We start from the raw sequence: 27,464 nt of genomic DNA, 5'->3' as shown, positions 1-27,464 counted from the left end.
GGCACTGATGTTGGGCAATTATGTCTGGCTCCCAGTCTGCGGTCCAATTCATTCCAAAGGTGTTCAGTTCAGGGCTCTGTGTAGGCCAGTCAAGTTCTTCCACACCGATCTCAACAAACCATTTCAGTATAGACCTGGTTTTGTGCAAGGTGGCATTGTCATGCTGAAACAGAAAATGGGGGGGGCGCGTAATCTGCCCCCCGGAACTTCATTCCAGCCTGCAAGACGTAAAAATTCTCCCCAATTTCGTGGTATCCAATTGTTAGTTATAGTGTCGTCCCATCGCTGCAACTCGGGAGAGGCGAAGGTCGAGAGCCGTGCGTCCTCCGAAACACGACGCAGCCAAGCCGCACTGCTTCTTGAAACACCGTACACCTAGCGACCGTGTCGCAAGAGCGCGATGGGACAGCAAAATCTCAGCCTGCCAAACCCCCTCCTAACCCAGACCACACTGGGCTAATTACCACGAACAGTGCTTGTGCAGATGTTGCTTCAAGAGGCAGTTTGGAACTCTGTAGGGAATGTTGCAGGACAGAAGATTTTTACGTGTGAGGCCTACCACATCGCGGCTGAGCCGTTGTTGCTCCTAGAAGTTTCCACTTCACAATGACAGCACTTACATTGCTCTAGCACGTTGACAAACTACCTTGTTGGAAAGGTGGCATCCTATGACGGTGCCACATTGAAGGTTACTGAGCTCTTCAGTAAGGCCATTCTACTACCAATTTTGGGCTATGGAGATTGCATGGCTGTGTGCTCGATTTTATACACCTGTCAGCAACGGGTATGGCTGAAAAAGCTGAATCCACTCATTTGAACAGGCCTCCACATACTTTTGTATATATATCGTACACACACACGTATACTTTGACCATTTGCTTTCCTGTGCAACCGTTCACCACCTCTTCATTAATTTCTAGGTCATCTTAATGCTTTACACGCTCCAACACTGTAGCAGATACAAAACAGTCTCCTGCTGCTTTCATGTATGTGGTATCTGAAAGTGGTTTGTTGACCCCCACAGTCACATACAGATCCATATATAAGGTTGCAATTTAAGCCCTACTCATAAAATTTAACTTTAAGGTTTTCACTTCCCACTTTTACATGACAGTTCCTGTATTGGAGGGTTCTCTGACTGACTGTGGTTCCTAGCTGGGGAATCTCTGAGGAACAGGGATGTTCTCATGAAGGTACTTCATACTGCCCGCCTCTGAGAACTCTGCCACTGTGTGCCCCTCACCCCGAAGGATCCACTTGGTGGTCAGCAGCCCCTCCAGACCCACTGGGCCCCTCGCATGGATCCGAGCTGTGCTGATGCCAACCTCCGCACCTGCAACACCACAATATGGATCAGGATGTGCTGGTCTAGACACTTTATAATAACTGTTTATCATTAATATGAATTAATAATCTAACAGATAAAATAAAAAACTGTACTCAACATGAATACACATTTATAAGCATTATAACAAACTAAGCATTACAATTCATAAGTATACAACATTTATACATTTTTAAAAAGCATTTATAACTAGATTTACTGTTATATTTTTGTACAATAAAATTATTTGTACTCACCAAGACCAAATCTGTATCCATCAGCAAAGCGAGAGCTAGCGTTCCAGAAAACACAGGCACTGTCCACCTGCTGCATGAACTGTTCAGCTGTATTCTCTGTGCAGAAAAACATTACAATATATATTATTCTAGGAAGCAGTTAGTGCATTTTAAATCATTTGACATCAACAATACTTTTTTGGAATCTTATAGTGTAAACATAAATGTATTTTGTTGTAAATAAATGCATGGTAGGCCTATACACTAGGACAGGACAACATTGGAACGTTGACATGCAGTGCTACAGAACTAATTGAAAACGGTTTATTTTATTTTTATTTCACCTTTATTTAACCAGGTAGGCTAGTTGAGAACAAGTTCTCATTTGCAACTGCGACCTTGCCAGGATAAAACATAGCAATTTGACACATACAACAGAGTTACACATGGAAAAAACAAATAACAATCAATAATACAGTAGAACAAAAGAAAACAAAAAGTCTATATACAGTGAGTGCAAATGAGCTAAGATAAGGGAGTTAAGGCAATAAATAGGCCATGGTGGTGAAGTAATTACAATATAGCAATTAAAAACTGGAATGGTAGATGTGCAAAGGAGCAAGATAAATAAATAAATACAGTATGGGGATGAGGTAGGCAGATAGATGGGCTGTTTACAGATGGGCTATGTACAGCTGCAGTGATCTGTGAGCTGCTCTGACAGCTGGTGCTTAAAGCTAGTGAGGGAGATATGAGTCTCCAACTTCAGAGATTTTTGTAATTCTTTCCAGTCATTGGCAGCAGAGAACTGGAAGGAGAGGCGACCAAAGGAGGAATTGGCTTTGGGGGTGACCAGTGAGATACAGTGGGGCAAAAAAGTATTTTGTCAGCCACCAATTGTGCAAGTTCTCCCACTTAAAAAGATGAGGCCTGTAATTTTCATCATAGGTACACTTCAACTATGACAGACAAAATGAGGGAAAAAAATCCAGAAAATCACATTGTAGGATTTTTAATGAATTTATTTGCAAATTATGGTGGAAAATAAGTATTTGGTCACCTACAGACAAGCAAGATTTCTGGCTCTCACAGACCTGTAACTTCTTTAAGAGGCTCCTCTGTCCTCCACTCGTTACCTGTATTAATGGCACCTGTTTGAACTTGTTATCAGTATAAAAGACACCTGTCCACAACCTCAAACAGTCACACTACAAACTCCACTATGGCCAAGACCAAAGAGCTGTCAAAGGACACCAGAAACAAAATTGTAGACCTGCACCAGGCTGGGAAGACTGAATCTGCAATAGGTAAGCAGCTTGGTTTGAAGAAATCAACTGTGGGAGCAATTATTAGGAAATGGAAGACATACAAGACCACTGATAATCTCCCTGGATCTGGGGCTCCACACAAGATCTCACCCTGTGGGGTCAAAATGATCACAAGTGAGCAAAAACGGTGAGCAAAAATCCCAGAACCATACGGGGGGACCTAGTGAATGACCTGCAGAGAGCCGGGACCAAAGTAACAAAGCCTACCATCAGTAACACACTACGCCGCCAGGGACTCAAATCTTGCAGTGCCAGACGTGTCTCCCTGCTTAAGCCAGTACATGTCCAGGCCCGTCTGAAGTTTGCGAGAGAGCATTTGGATGATCCAGAAGAAGATTGGGAGAATGTCATATGGTCAAATGAAACAAAAATTGAACTTTTTGGTAAAAACTCAACTCGTCGTGTTTGGAGGACAAAGAATGCTGAGTTGCATCCAAAGAACACCATACCTACTGTGAAGCATGGGGGTGGAAACATCATGCTTTGAGGCTGTTTTTCTACATAGGGACCAGGACGACTGATCCGTGTAAAGGAAATAATTAATGGGGCCATGTATCGTGAGATTTTGAGTGAAAACCTCCTTCCATCAGCAAAGGCATTGAAGATGAAACGTGGCTGGGTCTTTCAGCATGACAATGATCCCAAACACACTGCCCGGGCAACGAAGGAGTGGCTTCGTAAGAAGCATTTCAAGGTCCTGGAGTGACCTAGCCAGTCTCCAGATCTCAACCCCATAGAAAATCTTTGGAGGGAGTTGAAAGTCCGTGTTGCCCAGCAACAGCCCCAAAACATCACTGCTCTAGAGGAGATCTGCATGGAGGAATGGGCCAAAATAACAGCAACAGTGTGTGAAAACCTTGTGAAGACTTCTAGAAAACGTTTTACCTCTGTTATATAACCTTTGTTGGCAATGACAAAGTATTGAGATAAACTTTTGTTATTGACCAAATACTTATTTTCCACCATAATTTGCAAATAAATTCATAAAAAAATCCTACAATGTGATTCTCTGTATTTTTTCCCCTCATTTTGTCTGTCATAGTTGAAGTGTACCTAAATTACAGGGCTCTCATCTTTTTAAGTGGGAGAACTTGCACAATTGGTGGCTGACTAAATACTTTTTTGCCCCACTGTATACCTGCTGAAGCGCGTGCTATGAGTGGGTGCTGCTATGGTGACCAGTGAGCTGAGACAAGGCGAGGCTTTACCAGGCAGAGACTTGTAGATAACTGTAGCCAGTGGGTTAGGCGACGAGTATGAAGCGAGGGCCAACCAACGAGTGCGTACAGGTCGCAATGGTGTGTAGTGTATGGGGCTTTGGTGACAAAACAGATGGCACTGTGATCGACTGCATCCAATTTGTTGAGTAGAGTGTTGGAGGCTATTTTATAGATGACATCACCGAAGTCGAGGATCAGTAGGATGGTCAGTTTTACGAGGGTATGTTTGGCAGCATGAGTGAAGGATGCTTTGTTGCAATATAGGGAGCCGATTCTAGATTTAATTTTGGATTGGAGATGCTTAATGTGAGTCTGGAAGGAGAGTTTACAGTCTAGCCAGACTCCTAGGTATTTGTAGTTGTCCAGGTATTCTAAGTCAGAGCCGTCCAGAGTAGTGATGCTGGACGGGCGAGCAGGTGCGGGCAGTGATCGATTGAATAGCATGCATTTAGTTTTACTTGCGTTTAAGAGCAGTTGGGAGGCCACGGAAGGAGAGTTGCCTGGCATTGAAGCTCGTCTGGAAGTTAGTTAACACAGTGTCCAAAGAGGGGCCAGAAGTATACAGAATGGTGTCGTCTGCGTAGAGGTGGATCAGAGAATCACCAGCAGCATGAGCAACATCATTGATGTATAGAGAAGAGAGTTGGCCCGAGAATTGAACCCTGTGGCACCCCCATAGAGACCGCCAGAGGTCCGGACAACAGGCCCTCCGATTTGACACACTGAACTCTATCAGAAAAGTAGTTGGTAAACCAGGAGAGGCATTCATTTGAGAAACCAAGGCTGTCGAGTCTGCCAATAAGAATGTGGTGATTGACAGAGTCGAAAGCCTTGGCCAGGTCGATGAATACGGCTGCACAGTAATGTCTCTTATCGATGGCGGTTATGATGTCGTTTAGGACCTTGAGCGTGGCTGAGGTGCATCCATGACCAGCTCTGAAACCAGATTGCATAGCGGAGAAGGTACGGTGGGATTCGAAATAGTCGGTAATCTGTGTGTGTGTGTGTGTGCATGTGCATTGCAGGATTTGCTCACCGTTATCTGTAACAATGACATCTGTGTGGGAGCTGCCGTATTTGTGAATGTGGTCCACGGCGTCCTGCATACTATCCACCACCTCAATGCAGCACTCCAGGTCCCCGTACTCTGTCCTCAGAGACTTCACCTCAGATGGGCTAAAAGTCAGGTAGGAGGCAAACCTGGGGCCTGCATGGATCTTCACCTGTAGGATGACAAAAGACATTACATTTTCAATGATGAATGTATTTGACCATGTACACATCTCTACTGTGTAGTTAAAGGAACATAACATTTCAAATCAAAGAAGGATGTGCGCATACAGTATCTCAACATTAGAATACTTTTTTTTTAACCAATATCCCATTAAACTGACCAGGTAGATGCTTCACCGATTTAAATAAAAAAGACAGTAAGCCTTCCCCCTTACAATTGGTCAGATAGGGTGGCAAGGTACTACATGAATAAGTTATTGTTGAAAAAATGAACTATTCTGCTGTGGGGTTCTCCGGTAAGTTTATTTATGAATGGCTGCTTTAGAGACGACAATGCTTTGGATGGCAACACTAAAAGGTCTAACAGAGTGTTGGCCCGGTCTCTCCCTTTATAAATTATGTCTCTATATAGTGTGTTAATGCTCTGGATTGTGTAATGTCTGTCATCTGTATAAAAGTTACTGAACAAGCCTCAGTATGAGTATTGTCTACATGGAGAGATGGTGGGTGTATGCACATCTCACCTGTTCCACTCTAAGCATATCTATAATCTGGTCAAACAGAGGTGTCCTCAGTAGATCTCTGTGGAGGAGTAGGGTCTCCATGGCATTGCAGGCCGCAGGGTAGTCACATTTAGAGTCTTTGACTGCAGAGAGAACATTTATTAGACTACCGTTCACTTAGAGCAGGTATTCTCAGGGGTACGTGCAATGCCGTAGGGGGTACACCAAATAAAAATGTGATGCACATAAAAAAATACAAATATTTCTATAATTCACATTTTCAAACAATACATTTTTGCATTTTCCAACAGGGCTATACATTTGGGTGAGTTTTTTTTCCCCCCCTCGCCTGATTAGCCTAATTTCACTGCCAAAAATTAAATTTAAAACCACCTAGTGTAGAGCGAAATAACACAATGTCAAATACAGGTAGCCTAGTCAAATAATTAACATCCAATCACATTAACCATAACTCTCCAGCAGAAAACCTGAACTTTAGCGCAGACATTTAGAAATGAAACATGACAATTAGAAAAATAAGCAATGGGAGTTTGAGCAAGAATAAAGACCACTTTCGAGTAGTAAGATGTATAAAAGCAACAGACCATTAATAAGAAGGGGCTAGAAGCATCTTATATGGTGAGCTACCGAGTGGCTAGGACAGGCAAGCCCCGTACTATTGTAGAGAATTGAATTATTCCTGCTGCCGCGGATATGGCTGGGACAATGCTGGGGGAAAAGGCAAAAAAAACTATACAGGCAATGCCTTCCTCAAACAACACTTTCATGATGCAGCAGTGACACGGCAGGAGATGTTTTGAAACAATTACTGCTTTGCATACAAGCCAGTGAATTATATGCGCGACAGCTGGATGAGTCAGACGTGGCGGGCCTGGCACAGCTCCTGGTATATGTCCGTTACGTTTACGGGAGGTCAATTAAGGAAGACATCCTCTTCTGCAAACCACTGGAAACGAGGACAACATGAGGATATTTTTAAAGTACTGGACAGCTTTGGGCCATCAAATGGACTTGTGGTCAAGATGTGTTGGTATGTATACTGATGGCGCAAAAGCCATGACAGGGAGACATAGTGGAGTGATAACGCGTGTGCAAGCAGTTGCTCCCGACACCACTTGGGTACACTGCAGCATCCACCGAGAAGCTCTTGCTGCCAAGGGAATGCCTGACAGCTTGAAAGACGTTTTGGACACTACAGTGAAAATGGTTAACTTTGTTAACTTCATTCAAATCAAATCAAATTTGATTTGTCACATACACATGGTTAGCAGATGTTAATGCGAGTGTAGCGAAATGCTTGTGCTTCTAGTTCCGACAATGCAGTAATAACCAACAAGTAATCTAGCTAACAATTCCAAAACTACTACCTTATAAACACACAAGTATGAAGGGATAAAGAATATGTACATAAAGATATATGAATGAGTGATGGTACAGAGCGGCATAGGCACGATGCAGTAGATGGTATCGAGTGCAGTATATACATATGAGATGAGTACGTAAACAAACTGGCATAGTTTAAAGTGGCTAGTGATACATGTATTACATAAAGATGCAGTAGATGACATAGAGTACAGTATATACGTAAACATATGAGATAAATAATGTAGGGTATGTAAACATTATATTAAGTAGCATTGTTTAAAGTGGTGGCTGTTTAACAGTCTGATGGCCTTGAGATAGGTGTTTTTCAGTCTCTCGGTCCCAGCTTTGATGCACCTGTACTGACCTCGCCTTCTGGATGATAGCGGGGTGAACAGGCAGTGGCTCGGGTGGTTGTTGTCCTTGATTATCTTTATGGCCTTCCTGTGACATTGGGTGGTGTAGGTGTCCTGGAGGGCAGGTATTTTGCCCCCGGTGATGCGTTGTGCAGACCTCACTACCCTCTGGAGAGCCTTACGGTTGTGGGCGGAGCAGTTGCCGTACCAGGCGGTGATGCAGCCCGACAAGATGCTCTCGATTGTGCATCTGTAGAAGTTTGTGAGTGCTTTTGGTGACAAGCCAAATTTCTTCAGCCTCCTGAGGTTGAAGAGGCGCTGCTGCGCCTTCTTCACGATGCTGTCTGTGTGGGTGGACCAATTCAGTTTGTCTGTGGTGTGTACGCCGAGGAACTTAAAACTTGCTACCCTCTCCACTACTGTTCCATCGATGTGGATATGGGGGTGTTCCCTCTGCTGTTTCCTGAAGTCCACAATCATCTCCTTAGTTTTGTTGACGTTGAGTGTGAGGTTATTTTCCTGACACCACACGCCGAGGGCCCTCACCTCCTCCCTGTAGGCCGTCTCGTCGTTGTTGGTAATCAAGCCTACCACTGTTGTGTCGTCCGCAAACTTGATGATTGAGTTGGAGGCGTGCGTGGCCACGCAGTCGTGGGTGAACAGGGAGTACAGGAGAGGGCTCAGAACGCACCCTTGTGGGGCCCCAGTGTTGAGGATCAGCGTGGTGGAGATGTTGTTACCTACCCTCATCACCTGGGGGCGGCCCGTCAGGAAGTCTAGTACCCAGTTGCACAGGGCGGGGTCGAGACCCAGGGTCTCGAGCTTGATGACGAGTTTGGAGGGTACTATGGTGTTAAATGCTGAGCTGTAGTCGATGAACAGCATTCTCACATAGGTATTCCTCTTTTCCAGATGGGTTAGGGCAGTGTGCAGTGTGGCTGAGATTGCATTGTGGACCTATTTGGGTGGTAAGCAAATTGGAGTGGGTCTAGGGTGTCAGGTAGGGTGGAGGTGATATGGTCCTTAACTAGTCTCTCAAAGCACGTCATGATGAGGGAAGTGAGTGCTACGGGGCGGTAGTCGTTTAGCTCAGTTACCTTAGCTTTCTTGGGAACAGGAACAATGGTGGCCCTCTTGAAGCATGTGGGAACAGCAGACTGGGATAGGGATCGATTGAATATGTCCGTAAACACACCAGCCAGCTGGTCTGCGCATGCTCTGAGGGCGCGGCTGGGGATGCCGTCTGGGCCTGCAGCCTTGCGAGGGTTAACACGTTTAAATGTTTTACTCACCTCGGCTGCAGTGAAGGAGAGTCCGCATGTTTTGGTTGCGGGCCGTGTCAGTGGCACTGTATTGTCCTCAAAGCGGGCAAAAAAGTTATTTAGTCTGCCTGGGAGCAAGGCATCCTGGTCCGTGACTGGGCTGGTTTTCTTTTTGTAATCCGTGATTGACTGTAGACCCTGCCACATACCTCTTGTGTCTTAGCCGTTGAATTGCGATTCTACTTTGTCCCTATACTGACGCTTAGCTTGTTTGATTGCCTTGCGGAGGGAATAGCTACACTGTTTGTATTCGGTCATGTTTCCGGTCACCTTGCCCTGATTAAAAGCAGTGGTTCGCGCTTTTAGTTTCACGCGAATGCTGCCATCAATCCACGGTTTCCACGGACATCTTCAACGCACGTTCTAATGAACTCACTCACCGAATCAGCGTATTCGTCAATGTTGTTGTCTGACGCAATACGAAACATATCCCAGTCCACGTGATGGAAGCAGTCTTGGAGTGTGGAATCAGATTGGTCGGACCAGCATTGAACAGACCTCAGCGTGGGAGCTTCTTGTTTTAGTTTCTGTCTGTAGGCAGGGATCAACAAAACGGAGTCGTGGTCAGCTTTTCCGAAAGGAGGGTGGGGCAGGGCCTTATATGCGTCGCGGAAGTTAGAATAGATCCAAGGTTTTGCCAGCCCTGGTTGCGCAATCGATATGCTGATACAATTTAGGGAGTCTTGTTTTCAGATTAGCCTTGTTAAAATCCCCAGCTACAATGAATGCAGCCTCAGGATGTATGGATTCCAGTTTGCAAAGAGTCAAATAAAGTTAATTCAGAGCCATCGATGTGCCTGCTTGGGGGGGGAATATATACGGCTGTGATTATAATCGAAGAGAATTCCCTTGGTAGATAATGCGGTCGACATTTGATTGTGAGGAATTCTAAATCAGGTGAACAGAAGGACTTGAGTTCCTGTATGCTTTTGTGACCACACCACGTCTCGTTAGCCATAAGGCATACGCCCCCGCCCCTCTTCTTACCAGAAAGATGTTCGTTTCTGTCGGCGCGATGCGTGGAGAAACCAGCTGGCTGCACCGACTCCGATAGCGTCTCTCCAGTGAGCCATGTTTCCGTGAAGCAAAGAACGTTACAGTCTCTGATGTCCCTCTGGAATGCTACCCTTGCTCGGATTTCATCAACCTTGTTGTCAAGAGACTGGACATTGGCGAGAAGTATACTGGGGAGTAGCATGCGTTCGGATAGGGGGCAGCATTTTCACTTTTGGATGAAAAGCGTGCCCAGAGTAAACTGCCTCCTACTCAGTCCCAGATGCTAATATATGCATATTATTAGTAGCATTGGATAGAAAACAAGCTGAAGTTTCTAAAACGGTTTTGAATGATGCCTGTGAGTATAACATAACTCATATGGCAGGCAAAAACCTGAGAAAAAATCCAAACAGGAAATCTGAGGTTTGTAGTTTTTCAACTCAGCCCCTATTGAAGATAGAAAGTGCAACAACCAATATCCCACTCTAAGGTTGTTCCACTAGATATCAACCGACTTTAGAACGTTGTTTGATGCTTCTACTCTGATGGGGGGCTGAATGACAGGGGAATGAGTCAGACGTCTGCCAGCACCCACGAGCTCAGTCATGCGCATTCACATGAGGTAGCTCCCGTTCCATTGCTTTTCTACAGACAATGGAATTCTTTGTTTGGAACATTATTGAACATTTATGATAAAAACATCCTAAAGATTGATTCTATACATCGTTTGATATGTTTCTATGACCAGTAATATAACTTTTTCGAATTTTCATTCGACCTTTCCGCTGGACTTGCATGCGCGTTTCGATTTGTTTTTCCAAACGCCCTAAGAAAAGGAGGTATATGGACATAAATGATGAACTTTATCGAACAAATCAAACATTTATTGTGGAACTGGGATTCCTGGGAGTGCATTCTGATGAAGATCAAAGGTAAGTGAATACTTATAATGCTATTTCTGACTAAACAACATGGCGGATATCTCTTTGGCTGTTTTGGTCTCTGAGTGCCGTACTCAGATTGTTGCATGGTTTGCTTTTTCCGTAAAGTTTTTTGAAATCTGACACAGCGGTTGCATTAAAGAGAAGTTTATCTAAAGTTCCATGTATAATAGTTGTATCTTGTATCAATGTTTATTATGGGTATTTCTGTTAATTGATGTGGCTCTCTGCAAAATCACTGCATGTTTTGGAACTACTGAACATAACACGCCAATGTAAAATTAGAGCTTTGGATATAAATATCTCTGAGATCTCTGTTGATTTGTATTTGGCGCCCTGCAAATTCATTGGCTGTTGGCGAGGGGTTCCAAGTTGCCAGACAGATTAAAGCAAGGCCCCTGAACTTTCGTGTATTTTCTGCACTACGCAATATGGGCAGCGACCATGTAATGCTTTTACAACATACATACGTGCGCTGGTTATCAAGGGGCAAAGCACTGACATGTCTTATGAATTGAGAGACGAGCTTAAAGTTTTAACTGACCATAATTTTCACTTGTTTGACCGCTTGCATGATGACGAGTTTCTCACACGACTGGCCTATCAAGGTGATGTTTTTTCTCACTGAACGATCTGAATCTAGGATTACAGGGACTCTCTGCAACTATATTCAATGTGCAGGACAAAATTGAGGCTATGATTAGCCTCTTCGGGCTAGGGGGCAGTATTTTCACGTCCGGATGAAAAGCGTACCCAAAGTAAACTGCCTGCTTCTCAGGCCCAGAAGCTAGGATATGCATATAATTGGTAGATTTAGAAAACACTAAGTTTCTAAGACTTTCTAAAAAATTGTTTAACAGAACTGATATGGCAGGAAAAAACCTGAGAAAAATCCATCCGGGAAAAAAGTGATTGAGGTCACTCTTTTCAATAGGTTTTCTATGGGGATCTAGATTTCTAAGGTACTTGCTTGCAGATCATATTACTTCCACTAGATGTCAACAGTCTTTAGAAATTGGTTGATGTTTTTCCTTTGAGAAATGAAGAAGGAGGGCTGTTCAGAACGAGGCTCGAGTCTATTGTACTGTTTATTAGGGGCGCGTGACCTGAAAGCTCGCTACACTTTGTTTTCCAAACTTTGTTTGGAATAAGTTTACAGGTAACTTATTAGATATTTTATAGTCATGTTGCGCGAGTTGGAACCGGTGTTTTTCTGGATCAAACGCGCCAAATAAATGGACATTTTGGAGAATTTATCGAACAAAAGGACCGTTTGTGATGTTTACGGGACATATTGGAGTGCCAACAAAAGAAGATCTTCAAAGGCATGAATTATATTGTTATTTCTGCGTTGTGTGTCGCGCCTGGCTGGTTGAAATATGAATGTCATGTGTTTGTTTGGTGGGGTGCTATCCTCAGATAATCGCATGGTTTTCTTTCGCCGTAAAGCCTTTTTGAAATCTGACACATTGGCTGGATTAACAAGTGTGGCTTTAATTTGGTGTATTGCATGTGTGATTTCATGAAAGTTTAATATTTATAGTAATTTAAATTGAATTTGGCGCTCTGCCATTTCACCGGATGTTGTCGAGGGGTTCGCTAGCGGAATGTCTAGCCGTGACAAGTTAAGAAGTTGGAGCGCTTTTCTGTCTGCATTAACAAGGACAACACAGGTCTTTCCATCATTGCATGATTTTTTTGTGTGCAAATTAACTCAAGCTTACAGAAAATGTCATATGTGATATAGCGAAGCACCTGATTGAGCTGGGTGCGCAATTACGCAAGTACTTTCCCGAAACGGACGACACAAACTGGATTCGTGATCTCTTTCATGCCCTGCCTCCAGTCCACTTACCGATATCTCAACAAGAAAGCCTCATGGAAATTGCAACAAGCGGTTCTGTGAAAATTGAATTTAAAATCAGAAGCCACTGCCAGATTTCTGGATTGGGCTGCTCTCAGAGTATCCTGCCATGGCAAATCACGCTGTTAAGACACTGATGCCCTTTGCAACCACGTACCTATGTGAGAGTGGATTCTCGGCCCTCACTAGCATGAAAACTAAATACAGGCACAGATTGTGTGGGGAAAATGATTTAAAGACAGACTCTCTCTAATACAACCCAACATTGCAGAGTTACAGTTGAAGTCGGAAATTTACATACACTTATGTTGGAGTGTAGAGGTCGACCGATCAGCATGGCCGATTTCAAGTTATAACAATCGGTAAACAGCATTTTTGGCCACCTGTTACGCGAGTGCAGCAAGGAGCCACGGTAAGTTGCTAGCTAGCATTAAACTTAACTTATAAAAAACAATCTTAACAATCACTGGTTAACTACACATGGTTGATGATATTACTAGTTTAACTTCTTGCGACTAGGTGGCGCTATTAAATTTTTTGGATGGAAAACGTTCCCGTTTTAAACAAGATATTTTCTGTCGATATTATGTAGCTAATTTTGAAAAAAGTTTGGCGTTGTAGTAGATTTCTCAGCCAAACGTGACGAACAAACGGGAGCTATTTCGCCTACAAAAATAATCTTTTTGGAAAAAAGGAACATTTGCTATCTAACTGGGAGTCTCCTGAGTGAAAGCATCCGAAGTTCTTCAAAGGTAAATTATTTAATTTGGTTGCTTTTCTTATTTTCGTGAAAATGTTGTCTGCTGCCAGCAGAGCCTAGCATAGCATTATGACATGATAAACTTACATAAATGCTTGTCTAGCGTTGGCTGTAACACATATTTTGAAAATCTGAGATGACAGTGTTGTTAACAAAAGGCTAAGCTTGTGTTTGAATATATTTTATTAATTTCATTTGCGATTTTCATGAATAGGAAAAGTTTCTAGTGGTATTTATGTCTGCTGCGTTATGCTAATGAGTTTGAGGCTATGATTAAGCTCCCGGATACGGGATTGCTAGTCGCAAAAGGTCAACTAGCTTGTCCTGAATTGCAAATAATCAATGCGGTGCCTGTTAATTTATCATCAAATCACAGCCTACTTCACCAAACGGGTGATGATTTAACAAGCGCATTCGCGAAAAAAGCACTGTCGTTGCGCCAATGTACCTAACCATAAATATCAATGCCTTTCTTAAAATCAATACAAAAGTAAATATTTTTTAATCCTGCATATTTAGCTAAAAGAAATTCATGATAGCAGGCAATAATAACTCGGGAAATTGTGTCACTTCTCTTGCGTTCTGTGCAAGCAGAGTCGGGGTATATGCAGCAGTTTGAGGCGCCTGGCTCGTTGCGAACTGTGTGAAGACCATTTCTTCCTAACAAAGACCGTAAATAATTTGCCAGAATTTTACATAATTATGACATTACATAACATTGAAGGTTGTGCAATGTAACAACAATATTTGGAACGGTTCCGTATTTCACTGAAAGAATAAACGTTTTGTTTTCTAAATTATAGTTTCCGGATTTGACCATATTAATGACTTACGCCTCTTATTTCTGTGTGTTTATTATAATTAAGTCTATGATTTGATATTGATAGAGCAGTCTGAGTGGTGGTAGGCAGCAGCAGGCTCATAAGCATTCATTCAAACAGCACTTTCCTGCGTTTGCCAGCAGCTCTACGCGATGCTTAAAGTACAGCGCTGTTTATGACTTCAAGCATATCAACTCCGAAGATTAGGCTGGCAATACTATAATGCCTATAAGAATGTCAATAGTCAAAGGTATATGAAATGCAAATGGTAGAGAGAGAAATAGTCCTATAATTCCTATAATAACTACAACCTAAAACTTCTTAACTGGGAATATTGAAGACTCATGTTAAAAGGAACCACCAGCTTTCATACTTTCTTCTCCAACACTGTGTTTTTGCATTATTTAAACCAAATTGAACATGTTTCATTATTTATTTGAGACTAAATTGATTTTTATGTCTTTTATTAAGTTAAAATAAGTGTTCATTTAGAATTGTTGTAATTGTCATTATTACAAATATATATAAATAAAAAGCATCCGATTAATCTGTATCTGCTTTTTTTGGTCCTCCTTTGGTCGGCCTCTATTTGAGTCATAAAAACTCGTTTTTTCAACCACTTCACAAATTTCTTGTTAACAAACTATGGTTTTGGCAAGTCGGATTGGACATCTACTTTGTGCATGACAAGTTATTATTCCAACAATTGTTTACAGACAGATTATTTCACTGTATCAAAATTCCAGTGGGTCAGAAGTTTACATACACCAAGTTGATTGTGCCTTCAAACAGCTTGGAAAATTCCAGAAAATTATGTCATAGCTTTAGAAGCTTCTGATAGGCTAATTGACATAATTTGAGTCAATTGGAGGTGTACCTGTGTATTTCAAGGTCTACCTTGAAACTCAGTGCCTTTTTGCTTGACATCATGGGGAAATAAATATAAATCAGCCAAGACCTCCGAAAAATGTGTAGACTTCGACAAGTCTGGTTCATCCTTGGGAGCAATTTCCAAATGCCTGAAGGTACCACGTTCATCTGTACAAACAATAGTATGCAAGTATAAACACCATGGGACCATGCAGCCGTCATACCATGCGTTCTGTCTCCTAAAGATGAGCGTACTTTGGTGCGAAATGTGCAAATCAATCCCAGAACAACAGCAAAAGGACCTTGTGAAGATGCTGGAGGAAACAGGTACAAAATAATCTATATCCACAGTAAAATGAGTCCTACATCGACATAACCTGAAAGGCAGCCCAGCAAGGAAGAAGCCACTGGTCCAAAACCACCATGAAAAAGCCTGACTACGGTTTGCAACTGCACATGGGAACCACTTTTTGGATAAATGTCCTCCGGTCCGATGAAACAAAAAAAGAACTGTTTGGCCATAATGACCATCGTTATGTTTAGAGGAAAAAGGGGGATGCTTGCAAGCCAACGAACACCTTCCCAACAGTGAAGCACGGAGGTGGCAGCATCATGTTGTGGGGGTGCTTTGCTTCACAAAATAGATGGCATCATGAGGAAAGGAAAATTATGTGGATATATTGAAGCAACATCACAAATGGGTCTTCCAAACGGACAATGACCCCAAGCATACTTCCAAAGTTGTGGAAAAATGGCTTAAGGACAACAAAGTCAAGGTATTGGAGAGGCCATCACAAAGCCCTAACCTCAATCCTATAGAAAATTTGTGGGCAGAACTCAAAAAGTGTATGCGAGCAAGGAGGCCTACAAACCTGACTCAGTTACACCAGCTCTGTCAGGAGGAATGGACCAAAATTCACCCAACTTATTCTGGGAAGCTTGTGGAAGCCTACTCGAAAAGTTTGACCCAAGTTCAACAATTTAAAGGCAATGCTACCAAATACTAATTGAGTATATAAACTTCTGCCTCACTGGGAATGTGATGAAAGAAATAAAAGCTGAAATAAACCCTTCTCTCTACCATTATTCTGACATTTCACATTCTTAAAATAGTGGTGATCCTAACTGACCTAAGACAGGGAATTTTTACTAGGATTAAATGTCAGAAATTGTTTAAAATGTATTTTGCTAAGGTGTATGTAAACTTCCTACTTCAACTGAATGTGCATCCTTTCAAGCACACCCTTCTCATTAACCTGTGGTGAGTTTGTTCCTCAAATTGTGAATAATAAGGTTTTATATGTAAGATGGCTAAATAAAGAACAAAATTATTATTATATTATTATTTGTGCCCTGGTCCTATAAGAGCTCTTTGTCACTTCCCATGAGCCGGATTGTGACAAAAACTCACACTCATTCTCATGTTTAATAAATGTATCGTAGTGTGTGTGGCAAGCTTACAATGGCGGGGAAAAACAACATTTGAGAGCGCGCTGACCCTGATGCTAGAGGGGGTACGCAGCTGGAGGTTGAATGTTTGAAGGGGTACGGGACTATAAAAAGCTTGGGAACCACTGACTGGGTGTATGAATGAGTAATGAATGAGTACATAATTTAATGTAAACTAAAGCCATCTGCTGGTTTTTGGTTTTTAAGACCTAGACAACGGGCTGAGGGGAGTTCCTTACCAATCATGACCTTAATTCATCAATCAAGTACAAGGGAGGAGCGAAAACTGTCAGACACTGCCTTCTGCAGAACGAGTTTGACATGTGCCCTAGACGCAAGGACTGACAGTTCATGACATCCACAAGATAGCTTCACCATAAGTTGCTTATAAACAATGAGGTAATGAAGCACTCACTGATGTCAATAGCCTTTTCGATGCAGGCCTCAGAGTCGATGTAGACATGGCAGATGCCCTCACTGTGTCCCAGCACAGGGATGCCCTTGGCAGCTCTCTGGATGTCTCTGACCAGCTGGGACGAGCCTCGAGGGATGATCAGGTCTATCATCTTATCTAGTCTACACAGGTCCTCCACCTCCTCACGGGTACTCACCTACAGCACACATGTTAATAACATACTTTACTATGATGCAAACTAAAATCATATGTACAGTGCCTTGCGAAAGTATTCGGCCCCCTTGAACTTTGCGACCTTTTGCCACATTTCAGGCTTCAAACATAAAGATATAAAACTGTATTTTTTTGTGAAGAATCAACAACAAGTGGGACACAATCATGAAGTGGAACGACATTTATTGGATATTTCAAACCTTTTTAACAAATCAAAAACTGAAAAATTGGGCATGCAAAATTATTCAGCCCCTTTACTTTCAGTGCAGCAAACTCTCTCCAGAAGTTCAGTGAGGATCTCTGAATGATCCAATGTTGACCTAAATGACTAATGATGATAAATACAATCCACCTGTGTGTAATCAAGTCTCCGTATAAATGCACCTGCACTGTGATAGTCTCAGAGGTCCGTTAAAAGCGCAGAGAGCATCATGAAGAACAAGGAACACACCAGGCAGGTCCGAGATACTGTTGTGAAGAAGTTTAAAGCCGGATTTGGATACAAAAAGATTTCCCAAGCTTTAAACATCCCAAGGAGCACTGTGCAAGCGATAATATTGAAATGGAAGGAGTATCAGACTACTGCAAATCTACCAAGACCTGGCCGTCCCTCTAAACTTTCAGCTCATACAAGGAGAAGACTGATCAGAGATGCAGCCAAGAGGCCCATGATCACTCTGGATGAACTGCAAAGATCTACAGCTGAGGTGGGAGACTCTGTCCATAGGACAACAATCCGTCGTATATTGCACAAATCTGGCCTTTATGGAAGAGTGGCAAGAAGAAAGCCATTTCTTAAAGATATCCATAAAAAGTGTCGTTTAAAGTTTGCCACAAGCCACCTGGGAGACACACCAAACATGTGGAAGAAGGTGCTCTGGTCAGATGAAACCAAAATTGAACTTTTTGGCAACAATGCAAAACGTTATGTTTGGCGTGAAAAGCAACACAGCTCATCACCCTGAACACACCATCCCCACTGTCAAACATGGTGGTGGCAGCATCATGGTTTGGGCCTGCTTTTCTTCAGCAGGGACAGGGAAGATGGTTAAAATTGATGGGAAGATGGATGGAGCCAAATACAGGACCATTCTGGAAGAAAACCTGATGGAGTCTGCAAAAGACCTGAGACTGGGACGGAGATTTGTCTTCCAACAAGACAATGATCCAAAACATAAAGCAAAATCTACAATGGAATGGTTCAAAAATAAACATATCCAGGTGTTAGAATGGCCAAGTCAAAGTCCAGACCTGAATCCAATCGAGAATCTGTGGAAAGAACTGAAAACTGCTGTTCACAAATGCTCTCCATCCAACCTCACTGAGCTCGAGCTGTTTTGCAAGGAGGAATGGGAAAAAATGTCTCTCTCGATGTGCAAAACTGATAGAGACATACCCCAAGCGACTTACAGCTGTAATCGCAGCAAAAGGTGGCGCTACAAAGTATTAACTTAAGGGGGCTGAATAATTTTGCACGCCCAATTTTTCAGTTTTTGATTTGTTAAAAAAAGTTTGAAATATCCAATAAATGTCGTTCCACTTCATGATTGTGTCCCACTTGTTGTTGATTCTTCACAAAAAAATACAGTTTTATATCTTTATGTTTGAAGCCTGAAATGTGGCAAAAGGTCGCAAAGTTCAAGGGGGCCGAATACTTTCGCAAGGCACTGTACCTGCAACAGGGCTGGGGTCAATTCCATTTTAATTCAGTTAATTCCAATTTTCTTCTCATAGAGAAGAATTGAGGAAAATGTGAATTTCAGTTTACGTCCTAAAATGACTGAATTAAATTAGAATTTACTCCAGCCCTGACCTACAGTACAAATGTACCGTTGTTCACACCACACAAATGATTTATCCTATCTTAAAGTAAGTGTATCTAATAAAAGTGTTATGCATAACCTAAAACTCAACTCCTGCCTCAAATGTCCCATTGATTTGGATCAAGCCCTTACCAGCTGAATAGCATCCTTCACCCCGTGGATAGAGAGCGCCTCCTGGGTCAGCTGATGCAAGATACGGTTGGTGTTGGCCGCTTCTTTTCCCCCCTTCAGTAACAGAGCATTTCCACTGGCAATAGCCAGAGCTGACACCTGTATTTCATATCGGTACAAGTCCATACGACACTTCAGTCACACATCAGTACTATCATGTCTCTGAAAATAAAAGACAATAGGGTGGAATCTCAAATCAACCCTTAGACCATATGTCCTGTGTACTTCAAATCTGTGTAAATCTGAGAGGATTTGAGGCCTCCCGAGTGGCGCAGTTGTCTAAGGCACTTTTGCAGTGCTGATGTGCCACTACAGCCTCGGGTTCGATCCCTTAGACCATATGTCCTGTGTACTTAAAATCTGTAACCGTGACACCCATGAGGCAGCTCACAATTGGCCCAGCGTCATCCGGGTTAAGGGATGGTTATGCCGGCCGCGATTTCCTTGTGTCATCGTGCTCTTAATCAAATCAAATTTTATTGGTCACATACACATATTTAGCAGATGTTATTGCGGGTATAGCAACTGCTTGTTGCGGGCCGGGCGCCTGCAAGCTGAATCCGGTCGTCAGTTGGATGGTATTTCCTCTGACACATTGGTGGGCTGGCTGCGGGGTTAACCATTTGTAACTAGGGGGCAGTATTTTCATTTTTGGATAAAAAACGTTCCCGTTTTAAACAAGATGCTCGACTATGCATATAATTGACAGCTTTGGATAGAAAACACTGACGTTTCCAAAACTGCAAAGATATTGTCTGTAAGTGCAACAGAACTGATGTTATAGGCGAAACCCAGATAAAAATCCAATCAGGAAGTGCCGCATTTTTTGAAACCGCCTCATGCCAATGACTCCTTATATGGCTGTGAATGAGCTACGAATGAGCTTACGTTTTCTACGTATTCCCCAAGGTGTCTACAGCATTGATGTCTTTTTAGGCATTTCCATTGAAGAATAGCCATAAGGGACCACATTTAGCAAGTGGTCACATGATGGCTCCCGCAGAAAATCTTGCGTAAAGTACACAAGTAGCCATTTTTCCAATCGCTTCTTATGAGAAACCAATTGTCCCGGTGGATATTTTATCGAATAGATATGTGAAAAACACCTTGAGGATTGATTCTAAACGTTTGCCATGTTTATGTCGATATTATGGAGCTAATTTTGAAAAAAGTTTGGCGTTGTAGTGACCGCATTTTCCGGTCGATTTCTCAGCCAAACGTGACTAACAAACGGGAGCTATTTCGCCTACAAAAATAATATTTTTGGAAAAAAGGAACATTTGCTATCTAACTGGGAGTCTCCTGAGTGAAAACATCCGAAGTTCTTCAAAGGTAAATGATTTAATTTGATTGCTTTTCTTATTTTCGTGAAAATGTTGCCTGCTGCCAGCAGAGCCTAGCATAGCATTATGCCATGATAAACTTACACAAATGATGGTCTAGCGTTGGCTGTAAAGCATATTTTGAAAATCTGAGATGACAGTGTGATTAACAAAAGGCTAAGCAGTGTCTCAATATATTTCATTTGTGATTTTCATGAATAGGAAGATTTTCTAGGAAGATATATGTCAGCTGCGTTATGCTAATTAGTTTGAGGCTATGATTACGCTCCCGGATCCGGGTTTGATAGTCGCAAGAAGTTAAGCGAGCAGTGTGTCAAGAAGCAGTGCGGCTTGGCAGGGTTGTGTTTCGGAAGACACGTCTCTCGACCGTCGCCTCTCCCGAGTCCGTAGGGGACATGCAGCGATGAGACAAGATCGTAACTACCAAGTAGAAAAATGGGGTTAAGAAAAAGGGGGTAAAGTAAAACAAATGTTTAGATAACTAATAAATTAGAGAGGATTTGACAAATGTAAACAATATGGTAATAGCCTATTAGAGAGCAAGGTGAAGCGATGTTAAAGTTTCACCATATTGCTTATTTTCCAATCAAATCCTCTCAGATCTCCACAAGTGCCTAGGGTGAAGGGTCTAGGGGTCCATTTGGGATTGGACCCAGGATGAGCCTTGTGGTTTAGCAGCATGGCCACCATCAGGTGACTGACCTGAGGAAGGCAGTCGGGTCGGGACTCAAAGATGACCAGCAGGACCCCGATGGGCACAGTGATCTGTTCGAGCTCCAGGTTGTTGGCGACTCTGGTCCTGCGGAGCACCTGCCCCACGCTGTCCCTGGACGATACAGCAATCTGACGCAGGCCTATGGCTAGGCTGTTCAGCTTCGATGTGGACAGACTCAACCTTGCCAGCAGGGGTTGGGAGAGACGGCCTAGAGGGAATCACACTAAAATATAACACCAACATTCTTATGTCTTTTATCAATTGCTGATCGACAGACAGCTTGTGTCAGCAATATTAACAATATCTGGTATGATCCTAATTTGTGAGGCCATTGTGACCTGATGAAGCTACATTGAGTACCTGATGATGCTGCAGTCTCCATGTCTCTCTTGTTGGCACTGAGGATCTCATCCTTCTTCTCTGTCAGCAGGTCAGCCAGACGGCAAATTATCTCTCCTCTCTGGTTGAGTGTGAATGAATACAGACGTCTTAAAAAGATTATTAAAGTACAGCAGAGATAGATCACACATCAGCTCAGATGGGCACTCTGTAACCAGGCCAGTCAGTATAGCTCGGCACAGCTCTGTAGTGTGAAAAGGGTAAAAAAAAGGGAATGCTCACCTCATCTGGGTGAAGAGTGGCCAGAGTCCTGCCTGCCTGCCTGGCCATTTCTGTCTGCTGCTCCACAGTGGGACCTGTGTGTCACATCCCACAACAACATGAACCTGAGTGGGGCATCTCACCAACTTAACTGTTTCAGTGACTCTTTATAACCATTTTCATACATGAGCCATTATAAATGCTTTTTGAAATGCTTATAAATTCTTTATACATTATTATAAATGTTACAAATGCTCATGATTTGTAATGAACTGCATTTTTACAAATAATGTAGTTTATTAATGAGTGTAACTACTGCTTATAATCTACTGTAGGTTAGAGTTTATTTCTCTACAAAGGTATCAGTGACTCACCAGCAGGCTTGACCTCAGAGAAGAATGTGCCCACTTTCTTTCCCTCCACTATGTCTGTGATGACGTGGCCCGTGACTTTGGGGTCGGTGCCATTGGCAATGACGACCGACGTGCCACCCTGAAGCGCCCACAGAGCAGACTTCACCTGGGTGAGACATGGTTCTAATAAACATTTACAATGAAACATACCCCGTACAGCCTGTGGAGGGAGTGTCCCCCATCTGGCCCTGGTTCCTCCCTAGGTTTCTTCTATTTAGGGAGTATTTCCTTCCCTCTTTCTTTCTGCTTACTTTTGACTTTAGGGCCTTAATCCGAGTTACTGTAAAAGCACTTGTGACAACTGCTGATGTAAAGGGTTTTATAAATGAAATTGATTGATTGATTAAACCTTCTTTCAAACGGCCAACCACACTATTTTAACACTTGGAGTGTAGATGGTGGTTGCTTGCCACTAACCTTTGCCTCCATGCCCCCAATGCCCACTTTGGACTTTGAGCCATATCTGATAGACTGCTGGTCTCCGGGGTAGAAGATATCGATGAGTTTAGCGTCATCTGTTCCTGGGGGGCTGTCATACAATCCTGTGGGATACAATATGGTCAACGCAAATACTTTTTATTTTAGCTGAGAGTAAATGAACAACAACGTAGCTAATTTCGAAATGCATTACATACCTTCAACGTCAGATAGAGCAATAAGAAGGTCTGCTTTCATTTCAACAGCCAGTCTTGCAGCCAAGCTGTCGTTATCCTTGATGTGTATTACCTAAAAATGCAAGAAAAAAACAAAAAAGCATGACCCCATTTAATACATGCAAACAGCTCATCATAGCCATGTATCATAACTATGCAATGTACCCTAGCCTAGGATGTCATTTTAAAGTAAGAGCAGCTTGCTGTATAAAAACTTGCTACAATAGGCCCCTCTATACTAGCATTGGCTCTGACTTCAACATAAGTCATATACTAACTTCCACATTAGCCAAGTTTTCACTTAGGTTTGCATTGGCATCAATGGAAGACTAAGTGGAAGTCCAGATTCGCACCTCAGATGCATGAAGCAGTACTAATAAAAGTAGAAATAGTCAAAGCTAATTACATATATTTTCAAACAAATGCTAAACCAAAATGAAACATTTGTGTGGGTGGAGAAAGTAAAAGAAAATATATGCCTTATGTAATAAACCATCACAACCACACTACGCATTCCCAGCATGCCCTTCACAAAGTACCCACATTTACCCCCTGAAGGTCACTGTTTGGAACAGGGGGCGGTACAACTGCGTCATTGGTGTTGATGATGGGCACTATGTTCATGCGCAGCAGCTCGTGGAGGGTGCTGTTCAGGTTGCGACGCTTCTGCTCATCGTGGAAGTCGAGGTTCGTCACAAGGATCTATTGAAGAGGCATACAAAAGATCTCAGTATGAGGGTTTAACGTAGGCATATAGTAATTCTAAAAACATGTACTGGGGCCAAGCTTCCTACCATCCAAGACCTCTATACCAGGCGGTGTCAGGGGAAGGCCCTAAAAATTGTCAAAGACTCCAACCACCCTAGTCAGATTGTTCTCTGCTACCGCACGGCAAGCAGTACCGGAGCGCCAAGTCTAGGTCCAAGAGGCTTCTAAACAACTTCTACCCCCAAGCCATTAGACTCCTGAACATCTAATCAAATGGCTACCCAGACTATTTGCATTGCCCCCCTCCTTTACGCCACTGCTACTCTGTTATCATCTATGCATAGTCACTTTAATAACTCTACCTACATGTACAAAATACCTCAACAAACCGGTGTGTATAGTCTCGCTATTGTTATTTTACTGCTGCTCTTTAATTACTTGTTACTTTTATTTCTTATCTGCATTTTTTAAACCTGCATTGTTGGTTAGGGGTTCGTAAGTAAGCATTTCACTGTAAGTTCTACATTTGTTGTATTCGGCGCATGTGACAAATAACATTCGATTTGTCAATACAACTTTGGCTAAGAAAAGGAATAGAAAAACAATACATGAATGTAGTGACATCAGACACTATGCAATTCCATCTGCAAAGAATGATACAGTAATTATTTTGTAAGTGTGTTTGTACCTGTGCAGTGCAGGTGCTGTACTGGGTGAACATAGCTTCATACAGAGCCATCAAGCCACTCTGTCCAGCGGCTGCACACGCCCGGGCCTCCAGAACTGGAAGTGACTGAAGCGCAGAGAAATAGAACTCATTAGTAAAAGCCAATATGCCAATAGTTATTGATCTATTATCATCCAATCTGTTGTGAGATTTGGTATACCATTTCTTTGAGTTGGTTCTGTCCAGAGTGCAAGGCTTGTCTGACGCTCTGAGATAGCAGGATCTCGTGTCTCAATCTCTGCCTTCCGAAAGCAACGGCCCCACTGGTGACAATCATCATCTCCCTGCCTTGGTTCTGCAGCACGGCCACCTAAGGGACAGACAACAATGAGCTCTTACACACCACTTAGTGTAAGTGTTCTCTAAAGACCCACCAAAAATGTAACTGAACATTACCTCAGCAGTTTCTCCCCTTAAATTTTAGAAGATACCTTTCAATGCCAATCAAAACCCACATAATCATGTCTTCAATTTCAATATTCTGGAGTCTTCTATTTCTACATTATTTCTGGTTCTCGCTAGTAGTTCCTGGTCATTACAACTTATATAATTAATGACCGGGTTGTGACCTCACCTGCTCCACAATGGAGGCGAGACGCCCGAGGGCCAAGCCACACTCATCTCCCCGCGTCACCACAGCACTGCCCAATTTCACCACAATGCGCTTGGCCTGTCTGAGCTCACTGCGGTGCGCTGCTGACTTCCCAGGAGAATGGGTGACAGGGACTGCAACAGATAACAGGACATTCATTTAACACCAGTCATGTTCATTAGGGTACACCGTAGCAAAACATTACGCAACGAAAAACAAAAATGAAAGTTTCTTAGTTCAGACAGTACCCTCATATATAACTTGTTTGCTTCCGTTTCATGCCTACTGAACATGACCCAAAATAACTTCCTCCAAAACGTACTGAACAGCAGTTCTCGTCGTAAACCTTGGGTTGTCTGACAACAGCATATGTTAGGCTATTATATGGGCATACATCTGAGACTGCCAAAGAGGTTAAGTGCCAAGTGTCATCTGTAGTGGGGTGCACCAGTGCAGTGTGTTTTGGAATGGTGGAATGGGGTTGGCTACTTACACTTGGTTTGGGACACTGCCCTGGCAAAGCGTGGGCAAACATTTGCTTGCAGGCTCCTGGAACGTAGACTGGAACACAAGGCCAGCCTCTGCAACATCATGGCAATGTGATCTGAGGAGAGTACACAGCTATTTATAAATCAAAATAAAGTGGGTATCCTTTAGGCTGAAATACAGGTGTACATCTGCTTGAGAGTAAACTAAACCAAATTGTCTCGTTGTAGATTAATTGGTAGAAAATAGCTTGGTGCACCGGCTTGCACCAATTGTTGTCAACAGTCTAAAGCGCTGAAGTTAGCCAGCTATACTACACACAACAAAAATATAAAATGCAACATGCAAAGTTTTGGTCCCTTGTTTCATGAGCTGAAATAACAGATCCCAGAAATGGTCCATTCGCACATAAAGCTTATTTGGTGCACAAATTTGTTTACATCCCTGTTAATGAGCATTTCTCATTTTCCAAAATAATAAATCCACCTGACGAGCGGCATATCAAGAATATGATTAAACAGCATGAGCATTACACAGGTGCCCCTTGTGTTGGGACAATAAAAGGCTACTAAAACATGCAGTTTTATCATACAACACAAAGCCACAGATGTCTCAAGTTGAGGGAGCATGCAATTGGCATGACTGCAGGAATGTCCACCAGATCGGTTGCCAGACAATTGAATGTTCATTTCTCTACCATAGCCACCTCCGTGTTTTCAAAAATTTGGCAATACCTCCAATCGGCCTCAGAACCGCAGACCACATGTATGATGTGTGGGCCAGCAGTTTGCTGATGTCAACGTTGTGAACAGAGTGCACCACGGTGGCAGTGGGGTTATGAATGGTATAAGGAAGGTTAAAACTACAGACACAATTGCATTTTATCAATGCATAGAAATACCTGAGGCCCATTTTTTTTAAGGTATGTCTGTGACCAACAGATGCATAGCTGCATTCCCAGTCATGTGAAATCCATAGATTAGGGCCTAATTTATTCATTTCAATTGACTTATTTCCTCATATGAACTAACTCAGTAAAGTATTTGAAATTGTTGCGTTTATTTTTGTTCAGTATAGTTAGTTGTGTGTTTTTTTTTTTTTTTTTTTACTAAGGATTGATAGCTGTAGTTACAGAAATAGTGCAAATTCAGTGCACACTGCTTATCCTACGACTAGCTAGGCTGGGCATAGAACTCCACCGTCGCGTGGCTTGATGTGGCCAGCCAGTAATACACGTGACCCCTTGACCGGTTCGTACTTAACACTTTATCTATTCAGGCTGCAAATGTTTCGATTTCCTCAGCAACTTTACTTTTGACGACAAAATATGCGATTAACGTTACTACAATATGGCCGCTTCTAGCGGACGTTAGCTACAGCAGGCTATGATCTGACTAGCTAGCGATAGACTAACGTTGAGGGAGGCAAATAAAGAAACAAAATAGAGAATTCATTCAAAAGATGTCTCACCAACAGTCAGTACTTATAAAAGTCGAAGGTTCCCGCTGCAGCAAAATTGACAACTGCTGAGCAAAGACACGTCGTCAGATTGCCACATCCACAGGCAGCCATAGATCGTGTTCCCGAAACGTGTGGGTTGTGTTGTGAACAACATAACCGTGAATCAGCGGTTCGCTTTCAAAATAAAGGTACCCCATTGAAAGTGATGCAAACAGATACAAAAATGTAGAATCATCCAAGAGCCATAGTTAAGGATGTACATAGCAATATGAATGTCTGATAAGACTGAATGGCGAGGTGATTTCTCACGGTTAAAGTCCCGTTATAAGAGCTACGACGCTAATATTTGTGTAGTCTTTAGAATTGTAATCTATGTGTAGCACTGAATAAACTAATACATGTAATGGACCCAAAACCCATACAGTAGCTTGCAATATGAGTATGCCCCCAATGCAATTCTGAAGTCTAATACATCCACAGTGCCATTTCAATAGATGTTTTTCAAATTAACTAATTACTGTCTTTTGATGAATCCAGT

General features: G+C 42.5%; 1 protein-coding gene across 2 annotated transcripts; it reads right to left on the bottom strand.

Moving 5' to 3' along the window:
• Window positions 1-99: 99 nt before the first annotated feature.
• On the bottom strand, window positions 100-27,091 carry LOC112223892 (delta-1-pyrroline-5-carboxylate synthase). 2 transcript variants are annotated; one of them, XM_024387203.2, is made up of 18 exons: window positions 26,936-27,091; window positions 25,473-25,583; window positions 24,962-25,113; window positions 24,548-24,697; window positions 24,349-24,453; window positions 23,496-23,654; window positions 22,935-23,025; window positions 22,717-22,841; window positions 22,261-22,405; window positions 21,908-21,981; window positions 21,647-21,746; window positions 21,274-21,494; window positions 19,190-19,327; window positions 17,022-17,217; window positions 5,866-5,987; window positions 5,145-5,331; window positions 1,582-1,677; window positions 100-1,333 (listed from the first exon to the last, which is right to left on the bottom strand). In XM_024387203.2, the coding sequence occupies exons 2-18, from the start codon at window positions 25,570-25,572 to the stop codon at window positions 1,152-1,154; spliced, it is 2,343 nt and encodes a 780-aa protein (XP_024242971.1). In that variant the 5' UTR covers window positions 25,573-25,583; window positions 26,936-27,091; the 3' UTR covers window positions 100-1,151. The 2 variants fall into 2 exon arrangements, with proteins under 2 accessions (XP_024242971.1, XP_024242972.1); XM_024387204.2 differs by having other exon boundaries at window positions 23,502-23,654.
• Between the last annotated feature and the right edge of the window lie 373 nt (window positions 27,092-27,464).

This window comes from Oncorhynchus tshawytscha, linkage group LG24, assembly GCF_018296145.1.
Source record: "Oncorhynchus tshawytscha isolate Ot180627B linkage group LG24, Otsh_v2.0, whole genome shotgun sequence".
Lineage (NCBI taxonomy): Eukaryota > Metazoa > Chordata > Actinopteri > Salmoniformes > Salmonidae > Oncorhynchus > Oncorhynchus tshawytscha.
This window is presented reverse-complemented; position numbering and strand designations above follow the sequence as displayed.

Coding starts and splice junctions, on each gene's coding strand:
- LOC112223892 (XM_024387203.2), bottom strand. CDS start 25,572: ATGATGTTGCAGAGGCTGGCCTTGTGTTCCAGTCTACGTTCCAGGAGC. Junction 23,655..24,348: donor ACAGCACCTGCACTGCACAG/GTACAAACACAC, acceptor CCTCTTCAATAG/ATCCTTGTGACGAACCTCGA. Junction 1,678..5,144: donor TGTCATTGTTACAGATAACG/GTGAGCAAATCC, acceptor TTTTCTGCACAG/AGAATACAGCTGAACAGTTC.